Genomic DNA, 23,478 nt, shown 5'->3' with positions numbered 1-23,478 from the left:
ATAAAATGTTACAACTTTCAGTAAATAATGGGATGTATTTAGGATGTGGAGTGTGCTATTTGGCCTAAATGGTAAAAAGGCAACTAGGTGGCGCCACTCAACCATGACAATACCTGGTCTTGTTTTGGTTTGACATTGTTCTGTCATTAAAAACCTACACAACACATTTGCATAAATACCTACCCCACAAACATGTAGAATCGCACACATAAGGGTGTGTGCAGCTTTTCTTATTAGGAATTTGCATTGCGTTTCCTTCATTGTGGATAGCCAACCAAAACCTTATTCATTACCATGACCAATTAATACCTTAAAGTAAACCTAACCACGAATCACATCTTACACCTAACCTTAACCAGTGTTGCCTCACTGGGGGGTCTACTGGTTTTTGCAAGGTCTGTGTTTATGCTTGAAAAGGTTTGAAAGAGGTAAGAAAAACATGCACACACACACACACACACAATGATAAAGATAAGATTACAAAACAAAGAATTACACAAACTTGAAGTGTGATGCAGGAAAAATAACACCAGATAAAAGATTTCAGATAAGACAAGACAAATGATTTAAATTAAATGAAGCAGGTTAAACTCTAAGTTGATATCAAATACATCAGAGAATGATTATTATTATCTAACAGTGCATTTATTACCTTCCAGGATGTCCTTTATCACCTGAGGCCTGATGAGGAACCTGATATCTGATCTGATGAGACTGAACAGTTGCATTCAGATTAATGGCGGCTGATGAGTCAAACCAGGAATAAGGAAAATCACGTGCACGAGTGGACGATTAACTTTACTGCATTGAAACTACAACACTCACATGTGTGCCATGCCTGGAAGGAAGAGAGATTGACGGCTGGATAGAGGAAAATCAGGGCAGGGCAGCATTGGTATCTTGTGTCCTGATCTAGGTGCAGTCTATGATCTTAATGTGGGCGAGAGGAAGAGACGCTGAACGCATTTGCCTTGTAAATGAGCAGGTCGGTGGATGAGAAGATTCTGAGAGATCTGACACGAGCTTAATGTGACAGCGTTTCTCACAACACAGAGTGATTATTGAAGGAGTGCCTAGTAACCAGCTAAACAAGGTCAAATTGTTGTTCACACTATTAAATTGTGTGTGACTGTTAGCAATTATAACTTTGTCGGTTGATAACAAAAACTACTACTACTTATTTAAAGTCATTTCCGTGCTCTCTCCTGTGACTAATATACTCCAATCTTAGCAGGTTAAAGTAATGCTATTATTGGCAAATACTTTTTGGGCTGAGGCGCTGGAGAAGCTCCAACCCTCTGGCAGGTCTGTGTCATCAGAGGCGGTTGTGGGAGGATGAGTGACGGGCTGTTCAGAGATTTGCATGGCCCCGGTGTTTAAAAGGAGCTGCAGGTGCAGGATTCTCCACACAGATGAATGGATTTCTCTCCCAGCACAGGACCTCTGCTGCTACTATTTATGAATCTCAGGTTGCAGGCGTAGCTTTGATGAGTTCCAGGAGAAATCTTTCAACTTGACATTTTTCTTTGGAGAGATAAAATTAATTTGGATCAGTATGAAGAAAACACAATGGTCTGGTGTGTATAGTCACTTAAGATAGAGAAAAAAACTAATATACTAGACATGGAGACAGTCGCACCAACTGGCAACTGAACCAAACAGGTTTTTTGTGATGTCATCGCTGATATTTCTGCAGCTCCTGCTCCTGGGGTTAAGGGTCATCAACGCCACCACAGACACATGGAGACACTGTACAGGTATTAAACCATTTTAATCTGTTTAATCTCACCTATTACCTCAGCAGGTTTCCAAACATTTGATGCTCGCTTAATGATTATTCTGTGAATGGTTCTCGGTTTCATCTTAAAATCTGGGAAACCCCTCCAGCTAAAATTCTTTTGGATAATTCCAACTGTCTGTATCTGCTTACAGTAAAGTGGGAGTGTTTGTGTGTGCAGTATTGCGTGCAATATTAACTTAAATGAATATCCACAAACAAGTACAGACACTGGATGTGGTTAGGATTCCGCAGCAATTCCATGCACATCACAATATCGGGGGCGAGCACTTGGCGTACTTATGTGACGTCTCCTCCATGGTTCCTGCTGCCCAATAAAGGTCTTTCTTTTAATAGCTAAAACCTCCTACAGCTCCACCGCCACCCAGGGCTATTTCTCTCACGCAGCGTGGAAAAATAAATCCTTACTTCTTAATACTACACTGTAAAATACTCCATTAAAAGTCCCTCTTTGAAAAGGTTACTGGAGTAGAAGTATGTAAGTGTAGACAGGAAAATGCACTTTAAGTATTAAAAGTACTCACTGCAAAAAAAGGTCACAAAACTTGATTTATGGTCTTAGTTATACTATATCTACAATACTATAACATCATTTAACATTTGAACATGTTCTTAAATTGGTGATTAAAAAGTGACTAAAGCCATTAAATAACTGCGGTGGAATAAAAGTTACAACATTTCCCTCTGAAACATAATCAAGTAAAAGTTTTTAGTAGCATGGAAAGAAAATATAGGTGCTTAGTTTGAATAGTTTTTAGAAACCTGGATGACTATAACTATATGGTGTTAAACCAGGGAATAGCACTAGTTAGATAAGTCTGAAAAAGGAACTTAATCTGCAGATAAAGCTTTTTAATTCTTTACTATCCTGTTAATCATCTCAGGACGCTCACATTTATTTTGCGACTTCAGGGGTCCAGACCCCTAGGTTAGGAACCACTGATTTATAGCACAGCAGTTTCTTAATGAATAGGTTGAAGCAGTAAAACTGTCTTCATGACTTCTTTATTTCCTTATTGTTTGCAGATTTGCTCCCTCTGGATCTTCTGTCTTTTGTCCTGGAGAGGGACACCTCCAGACTCATGCCGGGGGTGCACATGAAGCAGGCCGGAGGGGTGAGGGGGGTACATTTCTCCAGCCCTCATTCCTCCATGAGCTTTCCCTCCTCCCAGGTGCTGGCAAACTGCGACCTCTTCCCAAAAGACTTCTCCATTGTTGTGACTCTAAAAGTCCCACAAATTGCCCAAAAGGTGAGAAGCAGTACTCAGATCCTTTACTTCAGAAAAAGGACGAATACCACGACGTGAAGATACATTCAAAATGTTTTCTAGAGTACAGAAAAAACATAAGCACCGGAATTTAAGTTAATTTTGCAGCAGAATAGTGTTATATATAATAATAATAATATAAACTATTTTATGTAATTTTCTGAGATTTTTAGTAAGTAAGAATAAGTTTAACTATCAGTAGCAGTCGGAAGTTTACTATTAAAATGTAGTTGTGTAGAAGTAAAAAGTAATATAAACTGAAAAAAATGCAAGTTTAGTACAAGTATGAGTGCGTTTAACAAATTTTTATATCATATTTATTATTGATTATTCCTCAGATTATTTTATTAGTTGACTATTCATTTTGTCCATAAAGATTTAAAAAAGTGTTTTGTTTAACAAAATAATCAAATTAATTAATCGATGATCAAATATTTACCATTTAACAAGGAATCTACCATATGCTCTGTAATATACTTTGTTACTTTCCACTTCAGAACAATGCAATATCTTTGAATGATTTTCCCTGTTGTTTTCTTACAGAGAAATGAATACATCTTTTCCATGGTGATGCCAAAAACAGAAGAGAAAAGAGCAGTGGCGGAGAAGGAGAACATTTTGGAAAGTACTAATAAGAGGAGTATCAGGGAAGATGGAGAGGAAAAGAAGAAGAAGAAGAAGGAGAGGCAATTCCAAAGTAATGAGGAACGTGGACGGATCATCTTGGGACTGAGGTTTTCGAGAAAATGCCTGCACTTCCTCTTTAAAGGTCACGGAGGGGTCGTGGAGCACTGGGTGTTTCGAGGCACCGAGTTGGCTGATAACCAGTGGCACACTCTGGTTTTAACTGTTACCAGTCAACACGTGAGGCTGTCGGTGGACTGTAACCCGCCACTGGAAATGTAAGTTACGTTGATGTTTTGTTTTGTTCCTCCTGAATTCTGTCTGTTTTCTGTCTGCCTCCCACCATCCTCTCTTCCTGTACCATCCCAACCCCCTTGAGGGATAGTAGATCCTTCACCACAATACAATGGCACCGCTCCAAATCTGCTCGCACCCCGCAGCCACATCATAGTGGCCTGACAGTGTGTGATGGATGGTTTTAAGTGGAAACTCCCTCTGGCGCAGAAAAGGGAGGAATATCAGCACCCAGACTTAGTGCTCACCTGATACAGTTCATGCCTCATATTTTCCTGTCGACTAAAAACAGAAAAACAGAAGGGGACTAATTTAATTACCCAGACTTTATGCTCACTTCCAAAAGGAAAAGCAACTTACAACATCAGGTATTAAAAAATGATTATCTCCTTTTATGGCAAACAGCGTTCCCACCAGGCCTTTCCCCTCAGACGTCAACATTCAGGGATCCAGATTCCACATCGGCAGCCGGGGAAGATGGAAAGGCTTGTTTTCAGTAAGATTTATATTTCCTCATCACTAACTTTAATGGGGCGCATAAGAAACAAGCTTTTAAATCATTTCAAACGACACGACTAATACATTTTCCCAATCATTTCCTTCCGATCTGCTGTCAGGGTTTGTTAAGACAGCTGGTTTTGGTACCAGGCTCAGACGCCACCCATCAGATCTGCCCATCTTCCGACCCCCAGCTAGCAGCTCTGTCAGTACCACCTCTCCTCCTAGACCTGCCCATCACGGGGAAGGAGAAAGACAGCCACCTGACTTCCTACGGTAACTTTTACAAGGCAGTTACAAGATTTATATCCCTCCTGCTTCCGTCCTTCTCCTCCTTAACTGTCTGCTTGTTGTGATCAGACACGGAGGAGCGAGTGTCAGTGGGTTTGGAGCGTTCGTGCTCGGAGATGCTGCAAGGTCAGCTGTGGTTCAATCCGCTCAAGAAAGGCCTCTACCTCTGCGACGGCACCGTGTGGGTCACCGTGCTGGAGGGTGAGAACCACACATCAACTGTCAACAGCACATTTCTCCTCAGTTTGGGTTGAAAACTGATGAAATTCTCACCTCTACGTGTTCACAGATCATAAAAGGCTGGACTACGTGTTGGAACATCAGGTCCTGACCACCAGCTCAGAAACGCATGATATAGAGGTATTTGTCCACTTTGTGTATATTTGCTGTGTCTGTTCTGTGGCTGTGCCTGTCGTCCACTTACCACAGGGTTGGTGGTTTCAATCCCCGGCTCCTCCAGTCTGAATGCCAAAGTGCCATTGGGAAAGAGACTTAACCCCGAAAATCCCCTGATGGTTGGGCTAGCGGTGTATGAATGTTGTGTGATAGAAGAAGCTCTGTGTATTGAAGTGCTGTGTGAATGGATGAATGTTACTGTAAAGCACTTTGAGTGGTCAATAAGACCAAAATAATCACTATATAAACACAGTCCTGGAATCCTCACTGTATTTACATAATCAAATTCACATGAGAAGAAAATTACCTTTGTTCTTCAAGACCAGGATTTTTTCCAAACAGGGGTTTCAGGGACCCTGCAAGGGGTCACAGTGGGAAACAAACTTGGTTATACAAGTTAGTTTTAGTTTTTCTCAATTTTCTTTAGGTTTTCCCGGTACCTGGCATGGGTCTGATGGCTGCCATGGCTCAACGCTCCAAAGCTTCTGGCTCTGCTGTGTATCTGTGGACCCAGTCGGGATTCCAAGTCTACCAGAATATCTCCACACACGAAGCTCTAGCCTGGAGACACTTCAACATAGGAAAGAAAGTACGCCAAAAAGGAACTCAAAAAATATCAGAGGTCACCGTTTAGTCTCATTATTATAAGCTTTGACCCAATATTTGCCCTTTTTTATTGTTTGATGTAGATATTTCTGGTGGTGTCTAACTCTGGAGGAGACTCGGACAAACGCTTTGACAAAGAGTCTGGGACGGACTTTTCTGTGATTTACAAGTGGAGCAAGAAAAGAAAACAGTTTGTGCGGTTCCAGTCTCTGCAGACCTACTGTGCCCGGGACTGGGAGGCTTTTACCATCAAGCAACAAACCTATCTCGCAGTGGCCAATCATAGACAAGGTACAAAACGAATCGATCACATGATAGAACTCAATCAAAGTTTCAGGATTCCTGCATTAAACCTGACTAAAATATTAAAATACAATAATTACTCTTCTGGTTTGTCTTTTAGGGAATAACAATCACACTATTGACAGTGTGATATACAAGTGGAACAGGTTAACAAAGTCTTTTGAGGTTCACCAGACGCTGCTGACCTCGGGGGCCTATGACTGGGAGTTCTTCACCGTCGGACCGTACCATTTCCTGGTGGTCGCAAATGCTTTCGATGGAGTTACCACAGCTGTAGACTCTGTCATCTACGTTTGGGTCAATGGACGCTTCCAGGTGTTCCAGAAAATTAAGGTATGTTGTGAACATATAACTCCAAAAACTTTTAAAAAACTTTAATCATTCAGTTGTTGGGTACCGTACTACAGGTTGAACTTGGCAGGTGTTCAAGCGTCTGTGTAGACTTAGCTTAGTAGCACTTTGATGCAACATTATGCAGTGTGGTTTCCATACATAGAGTCTTTGTCTGAGCAGCTGGGCTTTGATGAGATCAGTATCTTTGAGATCAGTATGAAAACCCACCTGTACACAAAGAAGGAAGTGAATACAAACAGGGAGAGATAAATGGGAAAAGAGATGGGGGAGCAAGAAGTGCCAAAAATAGAGCGTGTGGTTTGCCATGATTGGTTTCAGCGATAGCAGTGCTTTGACATGTACTGATAGGCAATCATATATTTAAATCTAGCCACATTTGTGGTGCAGGCGTTGACACATTGATAGTCACATGAGAAACCATAAGGAGGTGCGTGATTAAGGGAAACTCCACAGTTCCATTTGAGGGCTCCCCAGAGCACCCTGGGGCGAGTGAAAATGAATCACCTGAAATTATCAAATGAGAGAGAAAACATAATAATCACACCTTTTAAACATGGAAACCACATGGCTGCATTAATGAAATGGTTAATTCATCCACCACTTGGACTGAAAATTTCAATAACTAATTAATGAATTACCATTAAATGGTGCATGGTCCCCAGAGGATGAAGTCTACTGACTTTGCTGGTCCTGTGACATATGTCAATATTTGTGGTACTGAATTAAATATCTGATCAACCATTGGATGGATTGTCTTGAATTTTCACTCAGACATTCAAGCTCCTCACAGGTTGAGTTTTAATAATTTTGATAAACCCTTCACTTTTCCTCTAGTGCAACCATCAGGTCAAAGTTTTCACTTATCCAGTGTAATATCTTTCACACATTTGAGCAGATACTCTTAGTTCCCAGATGACCTGTCCTATTGACTTTGATGATCCTCAGACTCTTGTTCCACCAGACGTTTGTGCTTTTGATTGACACGTTAGATGGACTGCCAGGCTATGTATTTGGTACAAAGCCTGACTTTATCACTAGTGCCACCACCAAGTCAAAATTTGAATCGATTAAATACATTATGAACGAATACAACTAACAATATTCTCAAGAGCATAAGCTATATTTTTGTTTTACGTGTTAGCATGCTAATGTGTTATATATGGTCACCGGGTTAAACCTATTACACATCATAACATTGCCACTGTTAGCAATGTTAGCATGTAAATGTTAGTTTTTTTACTTAAAGTGCTGCTGCGTCTGAATACATCCTCCTAAAGCAGCTAGCATGGCGGTAGACACAAGCTGGTTTCATTTGTTATGCAGTGGGGATTCTTTGATGTCTTCTTTCATGTTTTAACACTTCCGACATCCGCAACGCCACCTGTTTGTTTTCTTTCTTACGTTCAAACTAGACGTTCTGCGCCACAGACTGGGAAATGTTCCAGATTGGCAGCAGATTCTTCTTGGTTGTTGCCAATGGAAACAGACTCCATGGTAACGAACCAAGTCAATACGCCATCAACTCCACCATCTACGAACTGGACTTGAATGGACAGCTGTTTGTCCGCTTCCAGGATATTACCACCTACAGGTACACGTCTGCAAGCATTTTACATATATACTGTATATATAGACTACATATAAAACCAAACTTACCAGAATATGGGCACTTGAACATTCATCGGTGTGATGAGAACCAACTAAAATGACAGAAACAAAAAATGTATTTTTGACTTATTAGTTAGGCCCATGTCCCATCTGCTAACATGGAGGTGTTTAAGACCTATACTACAGGCAGCCACCAGGGGGCGATCAAGACGTTTTGGCATCACTTGTGTTGTGCCTCTTTAAATACAGTCTGTTAGATATGCACATAGCTTGATTGCAGGAACACTTCCTGTGTAATAATACATTTCCTGCCATATCTCCTTCACTTGCAATAACCACATACCATCCTGTCTCTCCAGTGCAGTGGACTGGGAATTCTTCAGCCTCGGGGAGGAGCATTTTCTGATTGTGGCTAACTCCTTTAACGGAGAATCCTACTCCCTGAACAGCGTTCTCTACAGGTAGTCAACTTGTCAACTTGTCAACAACACCCCTCCCACTGTTGAATAATTCACCCATGATGATCGGGCTCTAATTTAGAGCTGAAATCATCTCGAGGACATACACTCTTGTAATGTCGATTTATTTCCTTCCTGTGAGCCAGACACGGGAAAGCATACCAGCACTTTTGACACAAGATGATTCACTAGGAACTACGAAATGGCCCACAGCTATTTTTTTCGAGCAATTGTTGAGCAGATGCAAATACACATTTGATTGAACTCTTCTTCTCTGTTTGCATTTTAGATGGCAGGGATATGAAGGCTTTGTTCCTGTTCATTGGCTCCCAACCATCGGGTGCAGTGACTGGGAGTTTTTCAGCTCCAAGGGAGAATCCTATCTGATATACTCTAGTGCCAAAGAGCCTCTCTCCAAAGTGTTTAAGCTGAAAACCTTTTAGTGTGTTTGTGTGTGTGTGTATGTGTGTGTGTTTGTGTGTGTATCCTTTTGTGTGTGTTCGTGTGTGAGAAATTGTTTGCAAACATGGTTGCAACACCTTTGTGCCTGTACAATACTGCTCCTGTCCACAATTTCTGGCTCAACCTTAATTACCTACTGTACAGTCAGGGGCTATATAGCGAATCATAAAGTCCTAAGTGTTGTTTCATATTCATAGAAATTTGTTATGGTGGGTTTTGAAGAATGATTTGATATTTCTTAGTATAAATGTCTTTAAATTAGATGGTTTTAGAGAAACATTACATCAAATTCACATAGGATTTAGTGTCTTACATCCTTGTAGCATGGAAACTGCATTGACCATCATTTATTCATCACCATAACATTTACAGAAAACAAAAAATAACAACAGTTAAACAAAATAATAAAGGAAAAATCGTTATCTGTAATCGGAAAAACTCTGATGATTTATGTGGTGGATAACTTTCCCAGGGATTTTAGCTGAGGGAATTTGGTAAAACAACCAACCCTGCATTCACTTACCCTGCAAGAAGGCTAGGTAAACAACTAATGTACCTCATTTTAAAAGATGTCTATTTGTGGGTATTTTCTGAAAGAAATACACACTACAACTCAAGAAAGCCTGAAAGAATTCCTAACTTTCTGTAAAAACATTTTAAATTAAAATATATTTAAACATTTTCTTTAACGGCTGGAATGTGTTCTCTCAAAGAAAATTAGCCTGATATTATTTTTTTTATGTGTATGTGTGTAAAAGTAAATTATTGACATGACAATAAACCAGTTTTATTATGGAAGACAAGAGTTGTTTACGCGTTTGTTAACCTCCTAGCTCCTAGCGATGTTCAGTCGAAGCATGCAGGGCTGGAAACAAGGGTGTCAAGCACACCCTGCAGTGCACAAGTTTTCATTCCAAGTTATTTTGTGGCTAATCGGATACCTGGCGAGGTCTCTGATTGGTATGCAAACCTTCAAACATGGCCCTGGGCAGATAGCTGCCAACCTCTATAAAATGTAGCATCTATAAATCAAGTTTGGTGCTATGGGACCACAAATTCCATGGTCCTTGTATAATATAAATTGAATTGTGAATTGTTAAAATTAAAATGGCTGCATCGTAAAGAGAAAACTACACAAAAAAAGACATATTTTTTTAGTACTGGCCAGGAAATGTTAAAAGAAAATATATTCAGTGCACGTTCACCAGGTGTGAAACTACAAGTACCACAATGCATTAGTACAGGAAGAAACACGGATGCTGGGAAACACGGGTAAATGTAGTTTGTGCAGCCATTAATGTTACAATTAAATCGTAAAGAGAGAAACACAGAGCGAGAATTACCACAAATTAAACAATATTTATTTTTAGATTTGAGTTTGTGTTGATTTTAAGCGTGTATGTCAACCAAGTGGGGAACTACAAGTACCACAATGCATCGGTGCATTCTCTGGCTGGAAGAAACATGGCTGCCCACTGTCCACCGACGGTATTCTTATTTACCTTTCGCTTCTTATCTGTAGTCAGGCCGACAGAGCAGAAAGAGTCGGTGTCAGGCGCCATTTGGAATAAAATATAATTCCGAGTTTCGGTTTAAAGTTTTTATTTCCTCCATCAGTACAGACTCAGGCCGTTAATGTTACCGAAAGCCTGATTTGTTTTTCCGGTAAAGCTGCTCGTCAGTGTCCTGCCACTGATTTAGCTTCCGTTAGCGTGGTGAGCTAGCTACCTGCGAGGCTAACGCGTATATTATCCCGTCACAGTCGCTATGTTCAGCCCCGTGAAGTCTTCTTACTTCAGAGTCAGCCCGGCCACTGTGAACAGGGAGCTCGGTAAGACCAAGATGAGATAGCAAGAGGTGTCCCAGGGCTAACACACGGTTCACTGCGAGGCTGCGAGTCCCCGCAGAACGAAACGGTCAGATACAAAACACAGAAACCCACCCGGCATGTTCGGGAACCTGTTCGAGGAAGAGGAGGATGAGGGAGGCTCCTCTTCCACCCACCTTCCCCCAAAGGGGGGAGACGAGCCACCTCCCGCCCGAGGAAGGAGCGACCTCTGCGGCATCAAGAACCAGGGAGGGACGTGCTACCTGAACTCTCTGCTCCAGACCCTGCTGTTCACCCCCGAGTTCAGAGGTGAGGCCGGGGATGACCTCCTCGGATCCACCGCCCCTCACTGCTGCTTATTGCACTGTTGACATTGTTTGGTTTCTACCTTCGCAGAGGAGCTGTTCAGTTTGGGGCCAGATGAGTTAGGATGCCTGGAGGACAAGGAGAAACCAGGGGCCAAAGTAAGACTGGCAAGGTGCCTGTAGAGATAAGATGAGATAAAATAATCCTTTTACTAGGATTATAATAACAGAGAAATGTGCAGTGTTGCAGCAGGAAAGAGGACAGTAAAAAAAATAGACATTGCTAACATAATAGAAAGTAAACAGGCAATAGGAATACAATGTAAACAGAACAGATCCAGTTGGAGCTGATGCACTATGTGTGTGTCTGATGTTCTCCTCAGGTCAGATTGATCCCACTGGAGCTGCAGAGACTGTTCGCCCGTCTGTTGCTGGTGGACCAGCAGAGCGCCTCCACCGCCAACCTCACTGACAGCTTCGGCTGGAACAGCAGCGAGGTCCGTTCCCCTTGTTTGTTAGTTTGTTTATGATCAGTGAGATGACTGCTATCATATGGAGAGCGGCTCAGGTTACGCTTTTCATTTCGCTGATTCATTGACCTTCCAGTCCTGCCTGGAGAAACACCCTGGAATTCACTAATCTGAATTCCAGACTTACTCATGAGTTGTCATGATAGGAATTCCGTTTTTGTCCGGAGGCATTTCAGCTGTAGTCATGCAAAACAAATGCACTACGAGGGAGAAAGAAACAGACACAGAATTTGAGGATGTGATTAAACTTGAACCTGAGCTCTGAAGTCACGAGAGTGTAACTTGAGAGTGAGAGAGTGATAACGCACAAAAGAAATTAAAAAGTCTAAAACAGTGACGTGCATGGATTTCTTCTGTTATATCTACAGATACTGAAAATGGTTATATGGTTTTATAGAACGTCTTTCTCTCCTGAGTTTGATCCTTTTTATTTCCGCTGTCGTCCTCTTTCAGGGCACAAATCAGCATGATGTGCAGGAGCTGAACAGAATCCTGTTCAGCGCTTTGGAGCACTCTCTTGTGGGAACCAGTGGTAGTACATTTATTCACCGGCTCTACCACGGGACCATTGTCAACAGCATTGTCTGCAAGGAGTGTGGAAACGTCAGCCAGAGACAGGTGTGTCCACATGTGCATGGATCGTCTGTCCCTCTGGCCTGGCTCCATTTTAGATACATTTTGAAGAGATTAGAATAAATTTGATGTCAAACACTACAGGAGATATTGTCGTAGATTAAATCTCACCACTACATTCCAAAACTGATTTTTAATTATGTCATTTTTATCTGTGTCTTCTTCAGGAGGACTTTCTGGACCTGACAGCGTGTGTTTGTGGCGTGTTGAGCCTGGAGGAGGCTTTGTGGAACATGTTTGTGGAGGAGGAGTTGTTTGAGGGCAATAACCTGTACTGCTGTGCACAGTGCGACAGGCTGGTCACCGCTGCCAAGGTCAGTTACAGCTTTCACATTGTGTTAACACAATAGCAAAGGTTATAATAAAGTCCAGAGATAATAAAGTTGATCTCTTCCAACTTTCTCCTTTTGAGCAAGTCTTATCTTAGTACTGATTAAATGAACAATACAACATATTTAATAACATAAAAAATATAGATTTTTTTGTTTCTGTTTCTTACCTTAATTTCTTTGTTCATTTTGTTATTATTCAGTCTGCGAAGCTGCAGAAGCTTCCTCCATTCTTGACCATGTCTTTGCTGAGATTCAGCTTCGACTTTGCCAAATGTGAGCGATACAAGGAGACTGGACGCTACAGCTTCCCCCTCACCTTCAACCTGCGGCCATTTTGTGAGCAGGTACTTGAGTTTTTAACTCTCTAAACTCGCTATTGTTCAGATAAGGCACATTTAACTTGCCTTTTTTTTCTTAAATCTCTCTGCCAAAGAGGTTATGTTTTCATTCAAGAATTTCCGTAATATTGCAGGATACAACATTTGTCCACATTTGAATAAATTTCTTGGGAAAGGTCTTGATACATAAAATCTGACATATTTATGGTGTTTATATCTACAGGTAGAGCTTTGGGGTATGATGATATATATCATACGATAATGGAAAAATATCTATAGTTTCATATTACTCTCTATTATTGATTTCATAGTGCTGCAAATAACCTAATAGCAATGTTTGAGTTTAATTCCATCTTTGTGTTTCTCTCTAACAGACTAATGGAGACGACTCTGATTACACCTACGACCTGTTCTCTGTGATTATCCATAAGGGCGGCTGTTATGGTGGCCATTACCACGTTTATATCCGGGACATTGACCAGCTCGGCCGATGGGAGCCTCCGGTGAGAAAAGCAGAGATAAGCAGAGGCCATTACTGCTTATTCCTCATGAAATTAGTATTAAAAACACCTATTTGCTTATAAGCATTTTGGTGTCATTTCTGTCAGAATTCTTTTTTTAAATTATGAGAAAAGAACAGTCAAAAACTGCAAGCTTTTAAATGTGTGTGTAAGCAAAGGAAACATCTGTGTCATTTTCAGGAGGAGGACTGCAAACCTAAAACTCAGAGGAAAGTCAAGGAGGAGGTCAAGGAAGCGTTTGAGCCCAAACTCCAAGAAGACGACCCTCTGTCTGTCCTAACTACTATAATCGCCCAGGTGCTGCAACGACAACTCCAAGACATTCTTTTGCTGAATTTAATCTAGGTGTTATTTTTATGGAGGAAACCTTATTTGGTGCTGTTCATTTCCTGTCTACTAGGAGCCATCTAAGACTGTCCTGGTGGACCAACTGGGCCAGAAACTCATGAATATGATCGGTTCATCTTGGAGCAAAAAGTTCAGAAAACCCTACGGTCCCATAGGAAAGGTAAATTTGGTTTCTTTGATAACGATCGCTGGTGTAATTTCAGGCTTACATAAGTTTATTTCCCCCACATTTTCTGTGCATAAACCACCCTTTCTTTTACTTTTCCTCCTCTGATGTAGTTCCTGCAGTCCCACAATGATGTGTTCATGTTGGTGTCCAATGCCACCAGAGTAGCACTGAAGACTAACCTGCCAAGCCCAGTGACTGAGCCCCCGGTCCCAACAGAGCAGACCACTAACTCTGATCCTTCGACAGCTCCAGACCCAGGAGCTGCTGAACAACAGCAAGGATCGGACCAGAAACCAGAACCTGAACCAGAGGTATAACGGCAGTTTATAATGTCTAACCAGCAACAGTAGTCGGCTACAATCCATTACTGTGGTTGGCCTGGCCATGCATCACTCAGAAACAGTCAGCCAATCAGCACAAATGCTTTGTGAGAGTGAGAGACGAGATGTAAAACTACAATGAGATGATTTTTTTTATGCTTAAGACCACAAATATCTCTTCCAATGCTTATAAAAACTTTAAATACAACACTAGAAATGTGTAAAATATGAGTAATATTCCATTTAAATGACATTTATCCAGTGTGACTGGTTTTTAAATATTTTTTCCTCATGGACATCTTGTGATTACTTTGACGGCTGTTTCTCACGGTGTATCTTCCTGTCAGCAGGGTAGCCACTGGTTTGACCTTAACGACTCGGCGGTGACCTCCATCAGGGAGTCTGACATAGAGAAGCAGTTCCAGGGCAAAGAGAGCGCGTACATGCTGTTCTACAGAAAAACACAGCTGCAGAGGCCCAGTGAAGGTAACGGACACCATGTTTTTCATTTGTAATGGAAAGATGATATCTGCACTGTTGGGTTGAGGGAGTTCATGTTGAGAAATAAGGATCAATTAATCATTGGTTTCATTCTGTTGAGTCATAAATTCATCACGTAAAGGAAAAATTAAGTAATAAGATGTGTGAAATATATATACTCACAATGTTTTTTTGTTTTTTTTCAAGCTCTGAACAATCCACAATATAAAGTTCCTTTCCACCTCGTCCAGAAGGCTCAGGAGGAGAACATCAAAGTGCAAGAAATGCGGTAAACAAACAACCACATGTTCACAATCAATGGATGATTTATTGGTATCTTAAGTTCCCATGACTCTACGAAAAGGTGGCTTGTTGCAAAAAGACTGATATGAATCAGCTCTGTTTCTGTCACAGCCAGAAGTTTGAAGCCACTAACAACACAGTGGAGCTGCGTCTGCACCTGGCCCCCTGTTACAGACTTGATAATGGAGCCCTGCAACCAGCGGACAAAGAACCCAACGAAGGCACCACCCTCAGCTTCGATCGTAGACAGACTGTAGGAGTCCTGCGATTAACTATTTACCAGGTAACCTCCTCCCCAAAAATCACTGTTTGTCATGTTTTAGAAACGTGTTAAGAAACAAACGGCAGAAATAATCTGTGTTTGCATGTGCGGATTTGTCTGTTCAGATGCAGGAACTCTGGGAAGGAGACATGGCTTTGACTGTGGCCAAGAGTCTTCCAGCAGGTTTACACCTCTACAATACTCTCACAGGTGAGACATTTAGAAAAATATTTTAAAGGCTCATTTCTGCTGCCTTTACATTGAAAAGAGACCATGTAGCAAATGTCCTCAGCCATTTCTCTTACGTTGAGTATTAATGAGCCTTAAGAGGACTGTGTAACTTCACATTCTGTACACCTCTGTGATATCACTCTGGTTGTGCTTCTCTTTTCAGATGACAACGTCTCCCTGTACAGTGCAGGCATTTACACAAACTCTGACTTGTTTGTGTGGAACGGCAGAGAGGTGAAGAAAATCACATTTCATCACAAACCTGCTCCAAAGTCCAGATCCGAACGAACTCATGTTTATACTGGTTTGAATCCCTTCAGGTGTGTGGCGCCGCGATCCTAACTGGAGCCGAGTGGGAGCCCGTGCTGCTGACTGTAGTCCGTCCCTTTCTGGATGAAGACGTGGAGCAGGAGGCGAGGAATGGGGTGGAATATAAGGAGAGCGGAGGGGGTTTTGAAAATGGGGGACCAGGACTCAAGAGGGAGGCGAGAGGGTTTGCGGGTGGTGTGACACTCGGGGAGGTGAAGGAGGCGCTGGGGGAGCCTAAGGAGAGTCTGCTGTGCCAGGAGCATAAGGGAGGAAAGATAGGGGAGCAAGGAGCAGGAGAGGGAGGAGGGGCGAGCGGGTGGAGGGTGTTCCCACCCGACGACATGCAGCGGACGCTGAAGGAGCTGTCACTCAAAGACGGAGACGCGCTGTTGGTGCTGGAGCCACAGTCGTTTGACAGCAGGTAAAATCCTCTGCAATCTGATTTCCTGTTGTCTCTTTATACACGTGTTTTTTTTACAACTGTCTTCTTGTCTTTGTTTAGTGTGTTTTCCCTAAATGGAGATGTTGTCACTGTGACTACACCGTCTGACTGCCGCTGGCTGCAGGTGGAGTTTCAACCTCATGGAGGAGGAGGACGTGAAGGGGAGGTTGAGGAGAGGAGGAAAATTAAGGTTCCAGCTACAGGAAACATGGTTAGTCCTTTTTGTGCGTCTGTATTTTTGCTCCTTCTTCTTGCATCTTCTTTAGTCTTGTTTAATGTGTCTCGCTCACAGCTGCTGGGTGAGGTGAAACAAAGGGCCATGGAGGAGCTGCAGCAGAAGGCCCCAGGCAAGACGCTCAGTATTAAACATAACTACACATAACTGCACATGTCTGCAAGGGATTCCCTTACAACTCCCCACCTCCATTATTAGTCAGGATCTGTTTACACAATGTAGCAGCACATGAACGTACGTCAAAGCAGGTTTGATGTCAGGTACATCAAAGCTTCTTAAATGAATCTAATTCATGTACATTATATAAAGCTGCTCCCAGACATACACTGAACTCTGGATAGTCTCGTGAAATTATCTGGAGGGGCTCGATGTGAGAACACAAATGTCTGAGTCCGTTGCTGCGGACATTCTGTGGAGTTTCTGCTGCCAGCCCCCCCGAGTAAAACTCTGGATAATGTGCCCAACTGAGAATACAGCAGGAGATTATCCAGAGAATTCACAAAAAGGGAGTAGGCGCATTTATGACGGTTCTAACACCCAATAGATGCAAAACTGAAAAGAAAAGAAATCTCAAGATGAAAAAGAGATGCCATCCACGTAGAAGACACTGGCGAAGACAACGAGATTCAAGAGTTTTTGGTGATTGGGGCCGATGCAGGTGTTGATGTGCTGTTAACAAAGACATGACATCCCCACAGCTGAATTTATGTGTTTCATCCTGCCCAACACACACGCACCTAAATGCTCCAGAGATCTCTGCGTTGTTGTTAACGTGTCCTGCTGCATTCTTCATATGTGGAAGACAAAATCTTGGCCACCTTGTCTGGAGAATTTCCTGAGTTCATGTCTGAAAATGGCTCAAGATGTGTTTTTAAAAGCTTTTACATTTTTATATTCAAACCAGTGAATATCATTGAGTTAATTATGAAAGTAAAACCATGATGAGATGTCCTTTTTTTATTTTTTATTAACACTTTACTAAAAATATTGAGTATAATATATTGAATATTTTTATATGTTTATGTTCTCAATTCAGTTCTGTTGTTTCTGTCTCACTGACCAGGTGCTAACTACTGTCTGAGACAGGTGGACTGCACAGGGAAACTCCTTCCTCCAGGTACTCTGTCATTTCTTACCTGGGGGTGCACATCAGTAACAGCTGGAAATCCCCCTCATTTCATCAAAAATATTAAGATACACATTCCTTTGCTCTGTCCTCTTGTTAATTTCTTTTAAAAGGAACCCTCCCTGTGTGTAATTTTTTCTTATCATCTGTGTCTGAAGTTGTAGAAAACATTTACTGAAGTGCACTTATCTGACTCTGGTTTCTCCGGCAGTGTGCGAGGAGCTGAGCGTTCGAGATGCAGGCGTGCGACTCATGACCACACTGACTCTCTGTCTGGGAAATGCCCCCAAGGCATCACAGGTGTGTCTTTTCATTTGACATCTTCAATAAATCCTTTTGTGTTCGCAGCTGCACAGGTGAATGTCATGGAACCGTCACCAGCACAGTGTCTTATTATATGTTTTAAAACAAATCAAGAAGAGTTATGAGATTTTTGTAAACGCTCGATTGATGTTTCTCTCTGTGTTGCAGCTGTTTTTGCATTTCTCTGTGGGAGCAGCGCCCTCTACTGGCATGGAGATGGACATAATTGTGGAGGAAACTTGCACAGTCAAAGAGGTGAGGGGGAAAAATCAACTTATTTTCTGCAAGTTTCAAACTTTTTACATTGCCTGTGTGTTATGTGTGTAAATCAAATTGTATTTAATCTTGTTACTTTCAGTGTCTAAAGTCGATGCTGGATGCTGTCGGACTCGATGGTAAAACTTCACTTGTTCTTACTGTAGATGAAGATTTTCAATGCTTTTGTGACGCTGACATCAAACATATATTTAACTGCTGTGCTGTAATGTCTGGTTGGTTGATGTCAGTCAAATGTGTGCATGCAGGAACCTGTTGGCACTTGAGGAGGCTCGATTGGTGCGAAGAGGTTGGAGAGCCACTTATGGACGAGGTGAGTGACTGAGAGTAGATTAAACATCATGCGAGACCCTAATCAAACGGTGTTGAGGGATAACGTATCATTGCAGCTTCATCTCAACGGCAAAATCCTCTCAGAGAATCTTTAAATGTGTTATCGTTTAACAGGAAGGCCCTTTGAAGGTGTCTTTGCAAAATATACGCATGCATTCATAAAGTCAACTGGCCTGGAAGTATGAAATGTTTTTTGGTAAAAGTGGCATGCTGGTATATGTCAGTCCACGTGTTAACAACAACCTTGTATTCTCAGGACGCCTCTCTGTCAGAGCTGAAGATCAGCAGCGGAGATTCATTAGTCGTCACAGAAGGACAACTTCCTCCCAAGGTTCTTAAATGTTTTTAATCTCTTGTGGGAGATGTTTGATATATTCTAACTTTACCTTTCTCATTTTAACCTTTTGTTGTCTCTCTCTTTCTGTCAGGGTTTCCTCAACTTAACCATGTGGCTGTATCTGGATCCCCAAAACGCAGAGACAGATTTTAAACACACTGACAGTGTGAAGACTACAGGGGAAACACAGAGTCCCTCTCCTCCTCTGTGTGACGGCAGCACGGTGGAGCTGAGAAGTGTAGGACAGGTGGAGATATCAGATGAGGTCACACTGGAGGATCTCAAGACTCAGGTACAACATGTAGATTATGTGTTAAGACGTAGTTAGGCAGTCCACTCCTTTAACAACTCCTAAATGAATCATCTTTGGATGTTTGTTAGTTTGAATTACTCTGATGTTGGGCTGATGTTTACCGTGGACCGGGAACGAATTCTCATAACGTTCTGTTGCTCGATTTTAGTAATGTTTTCTTGCATTTTCCAATAAAACTGATTGTTGACTTATTTGAGGCTCACATCCAGAATGTCCTGCAGTCTAAGAAGTCCTCCTATTTAAATGTTTCTGTCATACAAAGACAGATGTTGTTGTTCTTCTTTTGTCTGTTAAAGGGGGTGTAACGATGAGGCTTGTGATTTTGGTGCTTTTTCTCCACCAAATGTTTAAAGCTTCTCCTCTTGCTGTTCTTTATTTTCTCCCTCTGTTTCAGGTGTTGACGCTGCCTGCTCTCCAGAACATGTTTGTGCCCACCACAGCGTTCATGCGTGTGTGGCAGCTGGAGGGAGGGAGGCTGGCACGAATCCTCAGAGGACAACAACTGACGCTCAGGTATCACAACTTTCTAGTCCCTTTCTTTTTCTAACAGATACCTGAGATGAGATTATTTTCATTTGGATAAATACAGAAAGTTTTTTATCTTCTCCTGATCAGGAAATTGAAGCTGAGCAGTGGAACAGACCTTTGTGTGCAACAGCTCCTGAAAGAGGAAGATCTTGGGTAAGGTTTAAGCTGGAACTAATTTCTGAACATGTAAAACATTAATATCCCACCGTGTGAAATGGTTCAGGATCAAGCCTCTTTCACTTGCTTATGTAATCCATTTTCTTTCCTTATTTCCTCCTTGTCTTCCTAAGGCCCAAGGAGGTGTTACTAACTGTGAAGATGGGCGTACCAGGGGAGAGGAGTTTCTACCCCCCAGAGGAGCTGCTGTGGGATGCCTCCCGTGATTCTTCACCTCGCTCTCTGCGCACATGTCTGGCTGCACATTACGGCCTCTCCCCTGATTCTCTGCTGCTGGCCAAACACCAGCCAGACAAGCACATCTGGGAAGAAATATCCAACTGGGTAAGATTGGAAGGTTCATGACCGGAAACTGGTTTTTAGGTGTATTTATATGTATATTTGCTCTTCTACAGTGTTTATTCTGTAAAATATAAGCTTTCACATTAATGCAGATCAGCGAACATAAACCCAGGTATAGAAATGACCCTCATATCTCAGTATTGTTGTACATTTTGCTCATTCATGGTCTATTAACACTAAATAATGTGTCTGTTACTTTCAGAACCAGCAGGTTTCCAAAAAGAAAAAGAAGAAGCGAACAGAATCCCTGCTGGGAGCGCCGTTCCACCTCAAAGATGGCGACACAATCGGCATCAAGGTGTTTGAAGTCAAACTCCTGTTTGCTCGTAAAAGAGTCAGTTTTGATTTTGTGTGAGAAACAACTCAATCTGTTCCTGATTTGTCTTTTTCAGAATCTATTAATCGACAACAACAGGGACTTTGTCACGCTGGAGGACAAGCAGGGCCAGCAGAGGCTCCGGGAGCAGGCAGAGCAACGCAGGAAAGGGTGGGATGTTTTCACTTTTCCAGATGCAGCAGCTGGGAAAATGTTTTGTTATTCGCTATAATATTTGGGATTTTTGTCTGTATGGAAGTTGCTGTTGAACTGTCTGTAGGGAAAAGAAAACTCCAGCTCTTCAGCAGATTGTATTATTTGGCTGCTGTGAAACTTCTAAACTGTCCATTAGTTTGACTTATTCTTATCTAACATTTTTTTATTCTCTTATCTTATCTTTAGAGAAAAAGCTGCAGGATCTGATGTCGCTGCACCGCAGAAGAATGCTGGACAGACCAAATCTAGGAAGCCAGAGGTGGCGCTGTCAATCAATGTTGGGGAATTCAGATAGCACCCGGCTCCCGTAGGTGCATGGACGAATCAGGACTACCTATAACACTACATGCACACGCATACACAGATGCCACATTGCATTTAAGACAATCCACTTTGAAGTCTTTGCTATTTTCTTTCTTCACAAAATCAAACCATTAATTCCTTTCTGCGTCCCAAAGAGGAAAAAAAATCATCTTTGATTTGCTGTTTTGTAATATTTGCAATATTTTGCAACCCTTTATTTTGATGACTTATTTCTTCCTGCCTCTACAGGCTCTAAATATTCCGGCCACCACACATTTATCAGCTCTCGCAAGAGTTAATGCTGCATCGGTCAACTGCTAAATCACAACCTAATATCAATAAGTGTATGAATTTAAGTATTTATACTTTATTTCCTCTTGAGATTAGAAACCTGCAATGAAAAACTGTTCGTATGTTGTGGTTAAACAAATACAATTTTAATTAGTCTTTAAGCAACCAGTCGTCCAGTACAAGCCACTGCAGAAGAAAACTAGTATGACGCTCAGTAGAGTGTATAACTTTGTCAAGGGCCCAATCTGAGCTCCAAAAAGTCCTGGATCCTGATCCACGCAATAATGTATCACTGTTTTGTGGCTTTAAAAAAAGGCCTATGGTACCCCATTCAAATTTTAACTTGGATCTGCCCCAAATTGCAAGCACTCGGAATCAGGCCCCTAAATGTGCCTGATTCTTTTCATCAAGATCCGTGAATTATCCCTGGTTTTCAATTGAAAATTTCCCCCAAACTGCCATCTCTTGCGTCGATAATGAAAGAGGGGAAAAAATCCTGGATCCAGTGCAACATTTAATGGGTTCTTTCTCGGCCCATTTTCTTTTTTGCGTTTTTACGTGATCCTGCTGACAAACGAACGAACGGGTGAAAACATAACCTCACTCACTTCTCATGTTCTTTTACAAGGTTTTACAACAAGTGACTTTCACTTTTTTTTTATAACAAACCTGTCACAATGCACCGTGAACACAATCCTGTATCATGGGCTTTACAGACGGGCTTATTTTAGGTTGAAAAGGGAGAGGAGAGACGGGCCTTAACATGGAGACGCCTTAGCGCTGCTCCTTCCTCCCTACCTCACTCTCTACCTCTCTCACTCTACCTCTGCTGGCCTCTTCTATTACAGTAAACTACAGTTAAAGTATTTACACAGCAACACTGTCTTTAATGTATAAATCTGTGTATTTTACATTTCAGGTGTTCACTGACAGCAGCTGCAGGGTTCTTTACGTCTCTTCATATTCTGTAAATGGGAAAAATAACTTAATTATCCTTTGTTGGACATTATTCACCTTTGATGAAGCTGGAAATTGAAGAAGAAAAGCATCTTCAGTTTCACCTAATTGTGTCTTTTTCACATTTTAAAGGAAACATAGGAAACACTGTGTGGCGCAAAACCTTTGTGTTATAAAACCAGTTATAATGCCAGATGAAAAAAGGAAAGATCTTGTATTTACTTCACGAGTTTTCTTTGAGGACAATGTAATGTTTCATTTGCATGCACTATATGTGGACTTCAGGGAAGTAACAATAATTTATTTGACATAAGTGACACAATACTTGTGTTATTGTATCAATTGAATTGTGACATGTTTTTTTTGAGGAGGATTTGATTTGATATGTAACCTCATATATTAATTTGGCCTTAATCAGTGCCAAGACTTTACTAATTCAATTTTCTTTTGGTTGATTGAAGCAGACGAGTAAAATATACAACATATTCGCAAGGGTGAATTTATTTTGATCATGTATCATTTACTAGTGTTGTGGATCACATTGGTGTTATTGCTCTGCTGAAGTATCACAGTGGAAATCTGTTTGTGTCTGATGAAAGTATTTTATCAACAATAAAGGTTTACAGTTGTAACTCATTGTCATTCTTACAGGTTTGTTTCCCTGCTTGCAGCGCCACTTTATCCATGTTAATGTCAGTCAATCCAGCACTTAGGTACAAAGGGAACAATCTCACCAACCACACAAATGCATTGTTTCTAGAAGATGAATCTTTTCATCATTAATTTCAAATTATGTACAGTATAAATGAAATGTGCAAAGACGTACAGATTGTACAGAAGATGTGTGAGGTAAGCAAGTGGTCGATGGGCTATCATTTAGTTTTATTCAATAGGAATACAACATGTTTCTTTTAGAAAATGTGAACATGTAGATCGCATTAACTTTTCTGGAGCGCCACCATCAGGTCAGCATTTGCCCAACAATTTGGTTTACACACTTGGCCTATTTTTCTGAACTAATTATTTTATTTTCTCTGTTTAAAAAAAAGCGAACAGATTTTTTATTTTAAATAACAAAACCCCTTTATAATGATTCTGATTGAATAAAAACGGG

At 41.4% G+C, this 23,478-nt stretch overlaps 3 protein-coding genes across 6 annotated transcripts in view; all 3 read left to right on the top strand.

Moving 5' to 3' along the window:
• myo10l1 (myosin X, like 1) overlaps positions 1 to 5,342 on the top strand; it is a 62,919-nt gene extending 57,577 nt beyond the window's left edge. For both annotated transcript variants that reach the window (XM_034575392.1, XM_034575391.1), the window contains exon 44: positions 5,329 to 5,342. The gene's annotated coding sequence lies outside the window, so the exon portion shown is untranslated. The remainder of the gene's footprint in view (positions 1 to 5,328) is intronic.
• Positions 1,374 to 17,507, top strand: LOC117755532 (thrombospondin-type laminin G domain and EAR repeat-containing protein-like). 2 transcript variants are annotated; one of them, XM_034575397.1, is made up of 14 exons: positions 1,374 to 1,757; positions 2,825 to 3,048; positions 3,610 to 3,968; positions 4,390 to 4,480; positions 4,602 to 4,758; positions 4,843 to 4,974; positions 5,063 to 5,133; positions 5,597 to 5,758; positions 5,859 to 6,066; positions 6,179 to 6,411; positions 7,845 to 8,023; positions 8,400 to 8,501; positions 8,788 to 8,962; positions 17,493 to 17,507. In XM_034575397.1, the coding sequence occupies exons 1-13, from the start codon at positions 1,673 to 1,675 to the stop codon at positions 8,939 to 8,941; spliced, it is 2,157 nt and encodes a 718-aa protein (XP_034431288.1). In that variant the 5' UTR covers positions 1,374 to 1,672; the 3' UTR covers positions 8,942 to 8,962; positions 17,493 to 17,507. The 2 variants fall into 2 exon arrangements, with proteins under 2 accessions (XP_034431288.1, XP_034431287.1); XM_034575396.1 differs by lacking the exon at positions 17,493 to 17,507 and having other exon boundaries at positions 8,788 to 9,331.
• Positions 10,410 to 23,000, top strand: usp40 (ubiquitin specific peptidase 40). Of its 2 annotated transcripts, none has more exons than XM_034575394.1 (31): positions 10,410 to 11,097; positions 11,185 to 11,252; positions 11,477 to 11,590; positions 12,077 to 12,241; positions 12,424 to 12,570; positions 12,789 to 12,932; positions 13,301 to 13,429; positions 13,628 to 13,744; positions 13,848 to 13,955; positions 14,075 to 14,275; positions 14,635 to 14,770; positions 14,972 to 15,053; positions 15,179 to 15,350; positions 15,455 to 15,539; positions 15,724 to 15,794; positions 15,881 to 16,290; positions 16,372 to 16,522; positions 16,604 to 16,658; positions 17,610 to 17,663; positions 17,884 to 17,972; positions 18,144 to 18,230; positions 18,334 to 18,370; positions 18,500 to 18,564; positions 18,841 to 18,915; positions 19,013 to 19,213; positions 19,629 to 19,747; positions 19,850 to 19,915; positions 20,053 to 20,263; positions 20,484 to 20,579; positions 20,674 to 20,768; positions 21,000 to 23,000. In XM_034575394.1, exons 1-31 carry the CDS (start codon positions 10,908 to 10,910, stop codon positions 21,106 to 21,108), a joined length of 3,849 nt encoding a protein of 1,282 aa, XP_034431285.1. In that variant the 5' UTR covers positions 10,410 to 10,907; the 3' UTR covers positions 21,109 to 23,000. The 2 variants fall into 2 exon arrangements, with proteins under 2 accessions (XP_034431285.1, XP_034431284.1); XM_034575393.1 differs by having other exon boundaries at positions 10,420 to 11,097; positions 14,632 to 14,770; positions 21,000 to 21,327.
• Positions 23,001 to 23,478: the final 478 nt, after the last annotated feature.

The sequence above is a fragment of the Hippoglossus hippoglossus genome, chromosome 22 (genome assembly GCF_009819705.1).
Source record: "Hippoglossus hippoglossus isolate fHipHip1 chromosome 22, fHipHip1.pri, whole genome shotgun sequence".
NCBI classification, from domain to species: domain Eukaryota; kingdom Metazoa; phylum Chordata; class Actinopteri; order Pleuronectiformes; family Pleuronectidae; genus Hippoglossus; species Hippoglossus hippoglossus.
Note: the sequence above shows the minus strand (reverse complement) of the source record. Positions and strands in the feature narration are given on the sequence as shown.

Coding starts and splice junctions, on each gene's coding strand:
- usp40 (XM_034575393.1), top strand. CDS start 10,908: ATGTTCGGGAACCTGTTCGAGGAAGAGGAGGATGAGGGAGGCTCCTCT. Junction 19,214..19,628: donor TGGAGGATCTCAAGACTCAG/GTACAACATGTA, acceptor CCTCTGTTTCAG/GTGTTGACGCTGCCTGCTCT. Junction 19,748..19,849: donor GGACAACAACTGACGCTCAG/GTATCACAACTT, acceptor TCTCCTGATCAG/GAAATTGAAGCTGAGCAGTG.
- LOC117755532 (XM_034575397.1), top strand. CDS start 1,673: ATGTCATCGCTGATATTTCTGCAGCTCCTGCTCCTGGGGTTAAGGGTC. Junction 4,759..4,842: donor CAGCCACCTGACTTCCTACG/GTAACTTTTACA, acceptor TGTTGTGATCAG/ACACGGAGGAGCGAGTGTCA. Junction 8,502..8,787: donor CTGAACAGCGTTCTCTACAG/GTAGTCAACTTG, acceptor TTTGCATTTTAG/ATGGCAGGGATATGAAGGCT.